At 41.7% G+C, this 12,168-nt stretch overlaps 1 protein-coding gene across 1 annotated transcript in view; it reads right to left on the bottom strand.

Moving 5' to 3' along the window:
• The window catches only part of rgl2 (ral guanine nucleotide dissociation stimulator-like 2), a 40,920-nt gene extending 29,806 nt beyond the window's left edge, over positions 1–11,114 (bottom strand). Inside the window, exons 1-2 of the mRNA XM_015949757.3 lie at positions 10,897–11,114; positions 7,890–8,059 (exon numbers count right to left, since the gene is read on the bottom strand). Of these exons, the coding sequence (XP_015805243.3) occupies positions 7,890–8,048 (159 nt within the window). The 5' untranslated portion in view covers positions 8,049–8,059; positions 10,897–11,114. The remainder of the gene's footprint in view (positions 1–7,889; positions 8,060–10,896) is intronic.
• Positions 11,115–12,168: the final 1,054 nt, after the last annotated feature.

Below are 12,168 nucleotides of genomic sequence, written 5' to 3'. Positions count from 1 at the left end.
GATTCCACTTGGCTAAGTGTCCTTGGAGACTGCCTGTGATACCAGATAGTGTTTATAGTGAGAACAGGTGTGTGCCGCATCAACCAGCCAAACCACTGCATGCATTATTTACTGTGAAGTCCAGCAGCTGAAGTGTGATATTACATCAGAGGAAGTCTGAGCAGTCAGAACCCGAGTGGGTCGCTTCTTTTTATTTAACACTAAGGGAGGTTCGTGAAGTTCAGGGAGAAGTGAACTCACAGAGACGTGTGCAGGTCAGAAGAAATTTTCTGTCAGCCCTCTGGCTGCTGATGAAAATAGACTTGTTTCTAAAACCATCTGTTCAGGCTGGACAAGCCTCACCAGCAGGTACCTAAACATTAACAGAAGTGAAAGGTTGTGATGAATGCACCTGCGTTTGAACTCCCTAACCTCCTCCATTTACATCTCTACAGCTTTGGTCCACTTTGCAAACCCTCAATGGCACAGCGACTCAGTAACTTAATGAAAAGACCAGCTACATGAGGATGTCAACAGTGCCACTCAGAATCAAGTTCTTTCACCAAACCGTTTGGAAGAAGATCACAGACTTCTTAATAGCATGGTGTACAGTGTATTATATATAATGTATATGCTAGTATAGTGGTATAGTATATTATATGTAGTGTATGAGTTTAGTATTGTGGTAAAGTTCATTATATATACTCTATAAATTAGTATAGTGGTATAGTACACTACAGTGGTACTCGCTCTTGGTCCTGGAGAGCTGGTATCCAGTATGTTTTGTTGTTCCTCTATTCCAACACACCTAATTCAGTGGTTGAATCAACTGTTCAACAGCTCATCGAGCTCTGCAGAAGCCTGTTAATCACCTGCTGATTGAAATCAGGCCTGCTGAAGCAGAGGTAACACTAAACATGCTGGATACTGGCTCTCCAGGACCAGAGCTGAGTACCACTGGTTTATTATATATAGTGTATAAATTAGTAGTATAGTTCCAGTATAGTATTAGTTGTATAGTATATCACAAGGGAATGGTGAACTGTAGACACGACCATGCTTGAGAACTGTTTGGTCTAAGTGTCAAGCAGGGAGGCATTGGGTACCATCTTTAAAAGTCTTTGGTAGGACCTGATCATGGATTTGAACCCATGATCTCCCAGTGTCACGGCGGACCCTCAACCACTGGCCAACTGAGCTGTTATAGTGTATTATATATAGTGTATAAATTAGTATAGTGGTATAGTGCACTATATATATATATATATATATATATATATATATATATATATATAGGAGAAGTTTTGTGTAGTGTTATAGTTTATTATAGTGTATCTGTTAGTAGTGATATAGTGTATTATATATAGTGTATAAATTAATATATTGGTACAGTGTATTATATATAGTAAATACATTTGTATAGGGATATAGTTTACTTGTCCGGGGATCTAGTTTTCTTGTCCGGGGATTGGACCGCCAAGGCTCCCGCCTTGGTCTGCCACCCGATTCGCATTGCACCGGACCCTTCATGTTCCTCCTGCGGGTGGTGGGTCCACAGTTGGACGAGCCCATGTATCCGGTTCGGGCTGGGCCCGACCGGGCCCCATGGGCGAAAGCCCGGCCACCAGGCGCTCGCTCACGGGCCCCAACCCCAGGCCTGGCTCCAGGGTGGGACCCCGGTAACCCTCCGGGCCGGGTACTCCGACTCTTCGTTTTAACCGCCATGAAAGATCCTTCGAACCGTTCTTTGTCTCACCCTTCACCTAAGACCAATTTGTCATGGGAGACCCTACCAGGGGCACTAAGTGCCCCAGACAACATAGCTCCTAGGATCATTAGGGCACTCAAACTCCTCCACCACGATAAGGTGACGGTTCAAGGAGGAGGGGGAGAGGTCCTACCTCAAGTGGAGGAGTTTAAGTATCTCGGGGTCTTGTTCACGAGTGAGGGTAGGAGGGATCGGGAGATCGACAGGCGGATTGGTTCGGCGTCTGCAGTGATGCGGACGCTGAGCCGATCTGTCGTGGGGAAGAGGGAGCTGAGCCAGAAAGCCAGGCTCTCGATTTACCGGTCGATCTACGTCCCAATCCTCACCTATGGTCATGAGCTTTGGGTAATGACCGAAAGAACGAGATCGCGGATACAAGCGGCCGAAATGAGTTTCCTCCGTAGGGTGGCCGGGCTCAGCCTTAGAGATAGGGTGAGGAGCTCGGACATTCGGGAGGGACTCGGAGTAGAACCGCTGCTCCTCCGGATCGAAAGGAGCCAGTTGAGGTGGTTTGGGCATCTGGTCAGGATGCCTCCTGGACGCCTCCCCGGGGAGGTGTTTCGGGCATGTCCTGCCGGCAGAAGGCCCCCGGGTCGACCCAGGACACGTTGGAGAGGTTACATCTCCAATCTGGTCCGGGAACGCCTTGGGGTCCTGCCGGAGGAGCTGGTGGACAAGGCCGGGGAGAGGACGGCCTGGAGCTCCCTAGTTGGGATGCTGCCCCCGCGACCCGGACCCGGATAAGCGGAGGAAGACGACGACGACGATATAGTTTATTATATATAGTGTATAAATTAGTGTAGTGGTATAGTTTATTATATTACTGTATACATTTTGTATAGTGATATAGTTTATTATAGTGCATATGTTAGTAGTGGTGTAGTGTATTATATATAGTGTATAAGTTAGTATAGTGGTATTGTTTGTTGGTCTGGAAATTTAGAGGGACAGTAGTCAAAGCAAAATGACTTTGCTCTGCATATTGGTCTAGCCATGCTCCATAGGAGCTTCAGTAGGTCAGCCATTGGCCTGGGCAGTATTGTGTCATGCCAATCAGAGTGATCTATTGTTTTGGTGGGACAATCACAGCCCTCTATTGCAGTGATTCTCAATTCTGGTCCTGTAGGGCCGATATCCGGCACATTTTAATTTTTTCTCTGCTCCAACACACTTGATTCAGTGGTTGATTCACTTGTGCAGCAGCTCAAGCTTTGAGGAAGCCTTTTAATTGCCTGCTGATATCAATCAGGTGTGTTGAAACAGGGTTAAAACTAAAACATGCTGGATACAGCCTTCCAGGATCAGCCTTCCAGGATCAGGATTGAGGATCACTGCTCTATCCATTTGGTGGGCTAATCACAGCACTCTATTGGTTTTGTGGGCAGGATGATGTGACAAAGTGAAACAAGATGGCAATGGCTTGTTTGAAAAGGTTTTGGCATCAACTTTGGTCTATTTAGACCTGAGTCTTTCTTTGAGTCAAGAGCAGATAGAGGTACTTAAGTCCTTCATTTAGAAAATGTATGGATTTGTGTCTTCTTCAACAGTGTTTGGTGGACTACCTCGTTGACTGGCATCCGTAGTGCTGAGTATGTCACGTTGTTTGTTGTCCAATAGCATCTGAAGACAGTTTGAAAGACAACCATGGATTCCGTCCCATGACTGAGCTCTCCCTATGGTCAGACTACATCATCACATATGCAGGACGGATTGCGAGGCTAATAGTTTGTTCTCTATATATATTGGTATAGTTTTATAGCTTGTTATATATAATGTACATATTGGTATAGAGGTATATATTTATTATCCATCTAAAATAAGTGGACTTTTTGTTAAAAAAAAAAAACATTAAAACAAATATTGCCCAGATTTCCCAAGTGATGGATGGATAGATGTAGGGCTTCAACACCACTTAACTTTCTAACTTGTGTGTTTATCGGACCAGTGACGACATGTTTAGCCACATGCTGTCCTTCAACCGCTGGTTTTCTAGGTGGTGTCCTGAAAACAACGTGGGCTACATTGATAATTGGAAAACTTTTTGGGGAAAACCTGGTCTGATGCGAAGAGACGGCATCGAACAGTCTTTGGATGGAGCAGCTTGTCACGCGCACTGGCGAGTGAAGCGGAGATGAGGATCCACTCGCAGGTGAAGAAGGTAGGCAGGCCGACATGATTAAAGGCTTTAATAATGAACACGCTGACATGAAAACAACGAATTGACAAGACACACAGAACTGAGAGGGTTTAAATACATGGGGGCTGGGAGCTTGGGTGATTGGAAAACGAGAGTCAGGTGGGAGTAATCAGGAGACACAAGACAGAACAGAGTGGGGAGACAGGACAGGGTGCGACACAGCTCTTCTTTCAAGGGACATGGACAATTTTGTTAGTCCTCCATGACAACCCAGGGTCCGGACCAAGAAGTCGCGTTGTAGTTTAGCACACCCCTCTGCAGCTTCTGTACTGTTACTCACCCACTACCCCATTGAGACAGTGTCCTGCCCACAGCCAAAATCACACAGATTAAATATCAGGCTTAATAAATCAAATCATGAAAACCATAAATATTAGAACAAATTCAACTGAGCAGAAAACTAGAAAAAATTAAATGTGGGTTATTGAACATTAGGTCTTTTTTTTCTAAGACTTTGTTAGTTAATGGCTTGATTTGTGATAATCAGATTTCTTTGCTCTCTCTCCCACAGAATCCTGGCTGCAGCAAGAGGACTATGTTAGTTTAAACGAGTCAACTCCTGCTAATTATTTAAATCATCATATTGCTTGAAGTACCGGGCAAGGAGGAGTAGTAGCAACCATTTTTCATTCAGACCTATTAATCAATCCCTTACCAATTAATAGTTACAGTTCTTTTGAGCATCTTATTCTTAGTTTTCCTAATACAGATTGTAAAACTGTAAAACCACTCTTGATTTTAGTTTTGTATCGTCCACCAGGCCCTTACTCTGAGTTTTTGGATCAGAGTGTGGGGGAAATAACAATATTTCCACAAAATCCAGTCCTCTCTGACCACTTTTTGATAACCTTTGAGTTTTTTATAACTGAGTTCTCGAGACATGAAAGTAAATTTCACTATAGTCGGTCTCTATCTGTCAATGCTGTTGCATCTTTTGAATCAATTGTTCCATCTTTAGTATCTTCAGCATCTCAGAGGAACGTAGCTGAGGGCAATATTTTCATTTCTAGCCCTTCACAAATTGATGATCTAGTTCATAATGTTACTTCTTCTTTACATGTGCATTACATGATTTTGCCCCTTTAAAAAAAGAAGGTAATTAAGCACAGGAAGTTGGCTCCCTGGTTTAATTCTGATTTACGAACTTTAAAACAAAACTCTAGAAAATTAGAGAGAACATGGCGCTCTAAACACCAGGAGGAATCCTACTTATCCTGGAAAAATAGTCTTGTGCTTTATAAAAACAAGCTTCTACAAACTAGAACTGCTTATTTTTCTTTGCTAATTGAGGAGAATAAGAATAATGCGAAATTTCTTTTCAGTACAGTTGCCAAACTTACACAGAATCATAGCTCTGAATCATCTATTCCCTTAGCCCTCAGCAACAATGACTTTATGGGACTTTTCACAAGTAAAACTATTTCTATTAGAAACAAAATCCTTAGCATCCTCTCTCATGTGATTTCTTCTTCCTCAGTAAGTGAGGCAGCATCAGAGGTAACTGTAGAACCTCATCTGTGTTTGAACCGTTTTGATCCAGTTGAGCTTTCAGAGTTATCAAAAATATTAGCTTCATCTAAACTTTCAACTTGCATTTTAGATCCAATCCCAACCAAATTATTTAAAGATGCATTTCCTTTGGTTACTGCCCCCATTCTAGATTTAATCAATCTATCTTTAGTAAATTAATATGTATCACAGGATTTTAAGGTTACTATAATCAAACCTTTACTTAAGAAGCCTTCTCTGGATCCACATGACCCAGTGAATTATAGACCAATATCTAACCTTCCATTTTTATCCAAAGTTCTTGAGAAAATAGTGGCCAATCAAGTATGTGAGCATCTAAACACTAATGATCTGTTTGAAATTTTTCAGTCTGGTTTTAGAGAGTATCACAGCACTAAAACTGCATTAGTGAAAGTTACAAATGATATTCTCATGGCCTCAGATAAGAATCTTGTGTCTGTTCTAGTCTTGTTAGATCTCAGTGCTGCCTTTGACACAGTTGATCACAATGTTCTTTTAGAAAGACTTGAACATGTTGTAGGGATCAAAGGAGCAGCGCTAGGCTGGTTTAAATCCTACCTGTCTGATAGATTTCATTTTGTAAATGTACATGACAAATCTTCTTCTTACTCCAGGGTTACTTGTGGAGTACCACAGGGTTCAGTGCTTGGACAAATTCTTTTTACTATATATATATGCTTCCAATAAATAAATAAACAGTAGATATGGGATACACTTCCACTGTTATGCCGACGATACTCGGTTATATCTATCCATTTACCCTGATGAACCTAATTGGTTACTTAGACTACAGGCTTGTCTTGAAGACATAAAAATTGGATGACTCAAAACTTTCCACTTTTAAATCAAGACAAGACTGAAGTTCTCATCTTTGGACCTGACATTCAGAAAAGGAAATTGCTTAGTCAATCACCTGACCTGAACAGCATTAAATTAGTCCCCGAGAACAAAGTGAACAAAGTCTTCGACCAGGACATGTCATTCAAATCCCACGTTAAACAGGTTTGTAGGATTTCCTTTTTCCACCTTCGGAATATTGCTAAGATTAGAAGCATCTTTTCCAGGAGTGATGCTGAAAAACTAGTTCATGCATTACATAAAAACTGGATTACTGTAATTCATTACTCTCAGGAAGTCCACAGAATGTAGTTAAAAGTCTTCAGCTTGTCCAAAATGCTGCAGCTAGAGTTCTGATGAGAATTAAAAAGAGGAATCATATCTCTCCTGTCTTAGCTTCTCTACATTGACTACCTGTTAAATTCAGAATAGATTTTAAGATCCTCCTTCTCACATATAAAGCTCCTAATAATCAAGCTTCATCATACATCAGTGACCTGATTGTTCCATATGTTCCTAACCGAGCACTCGTTCTCAGACTGCAAGTTTACTGGTGGTTCCCAGAATATCTAAAAATAGGATGGGAGGCAGATCTTTTAGCTATCAGGCTCCTCTCCTGTGGAGCCAGCTCCCAGCTTTAGTCCATGAGGCAGACACCTTGTCAACTTTTAAGACTAGGCTTAAAACATTTTATATGATAGGGCCTATGATTAAAATCTGATGTTAGCCCGGATCTGGACAAGTGGGGGAGTAGAGGGAGGTGGAGTGTACAGTCGGTAAAGACGGCTCTCCCTTGCCCTGTCTCCAACATGCCTCCATCTAAAAGGCTAGGTTATCCAGAGTTATCTCTGTAGTTATGCTGCTATAGGCTTAGACTGCTGGAGGATATACTGACCACTTTCCACACTCAACTACTTTCTTCTACAATTTGCTCTTTAACTGTATTATCCTGCTATTTCAGCTGTTAACTTTTTTCTCTAAGTGTTTTTCTCCCCAGAAGAAGCTACACTGATGTTCTGCTGAGCTGTGGTAGCCTCATGGAGGGGGCCATCGGCTTGAACACTGTTGCTAACCACTTAAACATTCTCCCTCTCCTGATAATAACATTTTACTTTATTTGACATTGAATGCACTGCTACTAGTTTACCCGTTTAATTATAGATCCACTAGGATAAATACAATAAAGTTTATCCCCCCATTTATCTCATCATTTTTCTGACTCATACAATCTCACACCCCATCTAGATGTCTTCCCATCATATACATTGTGCTTTTAGTCCGTACAGCATCTACTGTGTATTTAACAAACCGGTGGCAGAACTCAGCTTGAGTGGGAACTTGTGACTTTGATGCTAGAGAGGAAGAGTCGATGAACCATGACGAATACAAAACATCTCCATCAGATCGTCTTAAGGAGTGAACCTCTGATGCTATCTGTATATATATATATATATATATATATATATATATATATATATATATATATATATATATATATATATGTAGTTATAGGAAAACATTGTTACAGCTTTATCACATACAATTCTAAAACACTTGAAATGCAAGGAAACATCTCACCTGTGAAGGATCCGAATAATCGTCTTCCTCGCTCCTGTCTGATTGGCTGCTCGGGGCTCCCCTGTCAGGTGATAAGGGTCGGTAGCCAATGAGAGGCACATCAGTTGAATCCACCCCTGGCAGGTCAAAACCACCGGTTCGCAGGTGACGGTGGAGCATGGTTCTAGCTACTGCAAAGTAGCAAATAAAGAACATCAGGCATTCAGTCAATCATATCCATAGTCCGCTGTTTTTCTTTAGATCTTTAGACCCCACGAGAAAAATATTTTAGGATCAAAATCTCCACAAAGACAAAAAAGTGGATCTCAGCCTTATGAGTGTGCACCAAAACAAATTCCTCATTTGTATAATTTGGTAAAGAAACCTGATTCAGATTTATTTTTAGGCTATAAAATGAAATGTCAGAATCTGTGTCCCATCATGGAGACAAAACAAGGACAGATCTGATAGCTTTTTTTTATTTTTAGCTTCTTTGTCATGTGTTTTTGCTGACTTAGCCTGGGTTTGATGCTTTTAAAATGTCAATATTCAGCTAGCTGAATATATGCTTCTGCGATGAAACTAATCTAAGAATTTGCTGAAATTAAATGTATATTTGAAGAGGAACCAAAACGTTACTGTGAACGAACGACTGATTGGAAACTCAAAAATCTTTGTTTTGGTTCACAAACACAGTTTCCAACCAGCTGGTTAAAAAGATGTCACTTTTGCTAATGCTAAATGCTAACGGATGCTAGAAATAACACATTTACTATGCATTGGTTTTAAATGCAGAATTTGCAAGTGAATTATTTTTTAAATGACATGTTAAAGTTGCAATATGTGTTTTTCTTGCTGTTCAACCAGGCATGGACGTAATTTGGGGGGGGGGGGGGGGGGGACATATCCCCCCCACTTTTCCCAAAGTCAAGTTTTGACCCCTGCAATTTTTACCAACCAAAAACAATATTACGCTATATTAAACGGACACTGGTTGAGCTCTAGGACCAAGCAGAAAACAACCATTTGTGTTGAAGCCTGTTTCCCATTAGAGCATACTGTAAAAATCCCCCCCGTCCCCCCCACTTCTAAAGTGAAAATTATGTCCATGCAACCAGGCAATGTTTTGAATGAACAAATTTCTATGGTCCAACACCATGTCCAACACCCTTTTTTCTTCTAAAGGAAGGATTTTAAGTTCAGTGAACTTACAACCATTTTCCCTCTGTTTTCTCCGTGTCTGGTTCGATGACGTCACCTTTGTGATGCGCATTTGTAGTCCTGCACTTATTTTCACACAAAACCTAAAATAACATTTATCCCCCTTCAAAAATAAGCGCATTCTTGGTATCAAAATGTGTATTTAAAATTCACGGACATCATATGTGCAATCCACTGAACATAACAAGCAGAATTAGAAAATAGTGTTTTTTAGCTCCACTGACTTGCATTCTTTTTTTGCTTCTTCCGGGGACCCATGGTCTGGAAGTAGATGGGCGTGACCTAGGCTCCCAGAGACATGAGAGACATGTGCAGAGGGGGGAAGGACAGCCAGGGCAATGTGATGGATGGATCAGGATCCAATCATTAAGAATGGGGCCATCACAATGATTACATAAGGTCTTTCCAGGATTGACTGTTTCAGAGACGATTCAAATTATTCCTTTTGTTGACAAAACATTTAATTTATTGGATGCCATTAGTATGTGAAGAGCAATTTGAGCAATATGGCAAAAAGATTCTCCTGAAAAACACTCCTTAACCTCATGTTTGACTCTAGTTCTCTAAAACCACTCATCACTGGTTTCAGTGGGTCTGAGTGGTACAGAGATCAGAAATTGGTATTTACTAAATAAATTTTTATTCTCATGAAAGATTCAAACAAACATTTTGCCTTCCTGAACGTCTATCGTTTAACAAAAAGCTTCAGTTTAAAGGTCTGATAAGGAAGTACCTCATTGTTTAAGTTTGTTAAACCTGATCATTTGCGTGGTTTTGAACTACTCGCATGTTTTCTTGAAATGAAACAACAACAGGACAGCTGATGGTAAGCTGGAGGCATTGCTTCATTTGTTTAACACATTCTCTGTGCCAGAAAGCAGGCCTGGATTTGCATAGCAACCTTTCCTACCATTTCCCTTTCCCCTCTTTGGTATTTACAGTCAAGATAAGCATCAAACAAACAGCTTGAAGAAGAGCTGTGGTTTAAGATGGATGCAGGCTCTTAGACAGCAATGCTAACCTGAAGCATTTTAATTTAAGCAGTGTGCGTTCCTGTTTATTTCAATCTGAGATCATGTATGCTGCTGAACCTACAGAGTGTGTGGATGACCTTTATATAAAGCAGCTGAAGCAATGTCCCTGCTTTCTTCTCTTTTTGAACAGATTTGCGCAACACCTTTTCTTGCATAATACTGCTTGTTGTAGAGAATCTGCTCACTTTGTCTAAAGAACAAGTTTGCATGGAAGAGAGAGAAGGAAAACAAGCAGGCTGCAGGGGAAACAGGGCACTAACAGTGCAGCATGTGCTCTGACCAACGGCTGTGCAGAAGTCTGAAAGGCTGCTATTCAAAGGCTCTGACCACAAACAGACCATACATGTCTGAGGCACACACACGTTTGGCTTGCTACGCTTGTGGGGACCAGTCATTGACTTCCATTCATTTTAGTGGCTGCATTATAGGCATACAGAGGCATTGTGCAGAGGTTATGTCATTACCATTACGAATTCCTAACCTTAACCCCAATGAAAAGTGAATTCAAACCAAACCTTTAAAACCACACACACACACACACACACACACACACACACACACACACACACACAGCATTTTTGTGCTAGATGACAGCAGCTCGGCTTGGTGTGGATGTCTCAGATGAAAATATGAGGCAGTAAAAGTTTGTATGTGACGCTGGGAGGAGTGACCCGTGTTGGTTCCTGCTGTGAATCATGATGACGAGCAGGAACAGTATAAAAATAAAATACAGATAAACCAAACAGACCCAAACCCTCCTCATGCGGACTTACTCTGAGATCAGTGGGCTTTCCGGATCTGGATCAAAGGCAGCATCGGTTCGGTTGTGGGTGCGATAGCTTCGGGCTCAGCTGGAGGAAGTCGCACCCATCTGTGCCACCGTCACACCACCACCAACAACAACGAGGGAGTCTCCGTCCACAGCCTCGCCTCTCCTCGCCACCACCTCTGAGGTCTCCCCCTCTATCAGCGGCCACACACTGCTGCTCCGTCCAGCCTTCAGCAGCTGATAGCGCACTTTGTTGTCCCTCCCTCCCCACTGCTGCTCCAAACGTCGCAGTTCCTGTCTGCTGCGCGCAAGGTGTCTTTGGCAACAGATCCGGGTCTATGGGTGGCTCACGGTCCCGGAGCAGCTCCTACACCATCAACTGCGGACGTACGGCGTGGAGACAGCGCGGAAGGACGCGTTCTACGCACGGCCGGCTCGCACGCACGCCTCACGCACATTTATTACACTTTTTGGTGTGTTGTCACAACAAACACATTCAGGAACTTGAACTTGATCTGAACACGAGCGCATGTTTAGGGTCTTTAAAGCTTTTTAAATTCATTTTTTTAACTAAAAAACGAATTAAGGTTTTATGATTCAATCATTGGTGGAATTCAAAAGTAAAGTGTTCTAAATGTCACCTAAAACTCCAACGTTTTAATGTTCCTACATTTGGAAAATAAGAAAAACGGATGAATTGTTCTAAGAAGTCTATGGTTCCAGACAAACTGGAACCACCATTTATTTGTGCTTTCAGGTCCTAACTTCTTTATCACTCCCATTTTCTTCCTCGGCATCACATAATGACGTCACAAATTGCCCATTAGTCTGGTTCTAAACCCATGAGCATGATGTTCTTCTCATCTGTGTTCAGAATGTTTGACCAAATGAACCAAAACATGTTGAGAACATAAAACCTTCTGTAAATGAGGCATCAGAATAGTGAGATATGTCCTGTCCGATTAAAATATCCAATTAAGGTTCTAAAGTGTATTTGGTTCCTGGAAAACCACTCCCACCTACTGCATCCCACTGTGGAGGCCATAAACAGCTGCTTCAGTATAGCAAACTGAGACATCCAAGATGTAAAACAGAACTGTAGGTCATTCATCCCCACTGCAGAAAGAGTGTAATCCTAAGTTTAACTGGTGCTGGCATTATCCCGTTACAAGTAACAAGTATCAATGCAATAATAATGTACATTAAATGTCTGTGTCCCTTATGCCGCATAGTTCTGGAAACTAGTTTCATTTTTATTTGTTGTATTTAGTGGTTA

This window comes from Nothobranchius furzeri, chromosome 5 (genome assembly GCF_043380555.1).
Source record: "Nothobranchius furzeri strain GRZ-AD chromosome 5, NfurGRZ-RIMD1, whole genome shotgun sequence".
Classification (NCBI taxonomy): Eukaryota; Metazoa; Chordata; class Actinopteri; order Cyprinodontiformes; family Nothobranchiidae; genus Nothobranchius; species Nothobranchius furzeri.
The sequence above is the reverse complement of the archived record's forward strand: the minus strand, read 5'-3'. Positions and strand labels throughout refer to the sequence as shown.